The sequence below is a fragment of the Phytophthora parasitica genome (assembly GCF_000247585.1).
Source record: "Phytophthora parasitica INRA-310 unplaced genomic scaffold supercont2.50, whole genome shotgun sequence".
In the NCBI taxonomy this organism is placed as follows: domain Eukaryota; phylum Oomycota; class Peronosporomycetes; order Peronosporales; family Peronosporaceae; genus Phytophthora; species Phytophthora nicotianae.
In genome coordinates, this window is record NW_008649036.1 from 55,103 (window position 1) to 55,836 (window position 734).

Genomic DNA, 734 nt, shown 5'->3' on the forward strand with positions numbered 1-734 from the left:
AGGCTTACTTGTGTGCAAATCGGGCGTCGTCAGAGACAGAAATGGCCACAGTTTCTTCTTCATATATCATGTTGATACTCTTCGTGATGCCACAGAAGCCGTTCAAGCAGCGTTCAGCTTTCTTTTGTTTTTGGTTCACTGTACCTCGCATACTCTTTCCAATAAAGGCCGGATTCTGTATTCGACAGAATAATCGTTATTGCAGGTATTCCACTCATTCATCAAAGCGATGGACGACTGGGTGGATCTGAAGGCGTTCCGGAAGCTGTGGAACAAGCTGATCAAGAGCTGGTGGAAGGCTAGGCAACCTACGGTTCTCGAAGTGGACTACACGTTCGTCAAGCCTGGTGTGGTCGGCAAACTGCGCAAAAATCAACGCAATGCAGACAATTTCATCGGTAAGTCTTGCAAAATGAAGCTGCAAAGCTCGTATACTATCTGCGCATACGCTGTAGGTCCCAAGGAGTTGTGGAAGTACGCTACACGGGAGGGATTAGTTACAGACGCTCTGCAACATGACGCGGCCCCGCCTCCAAAGAAGCCGCCGATGGGAAATCTTGCTGCATACGCAGCAGCAAAACAACGTGCCAAAAACCTTCAACCGATGCCTGGCGTCGTGCGGACTGCTAATGCAGAGGTTGCTACAGAACAAGGGGCTACGGTGACCAGTACTACGGCGGCTGCTACCGAACAAGGAGCTGCGGTCACCAGCCGTATCACGACCGCTACAGAAC

General features: G+C 50.7%; 1 protein-coding gene across 1 annotated transcript; it reads left to right on the forward strand.

Moving 5' to 3' along the window:
• Positions 1-229: 229 nt before the first annotated feature.
• PPTG_15554 (hypothetical protein) lies at positions 230-665 on the forward strand (the record flags this gene model as incomplete). Its single annotated transcript, XM_008912804.1, has 2 exons — positions 230-616; positions 648-665. The coding sequence occupies 2 exons, from the start codon at positions 230-232 to the stop codon at positions 663-665; spliced, it is 405 nt and encodes a 134-aa protein (XP_008911052.1).
• Between the last annotated feature and the right edge of the window lie 69 nt (positions 666-734).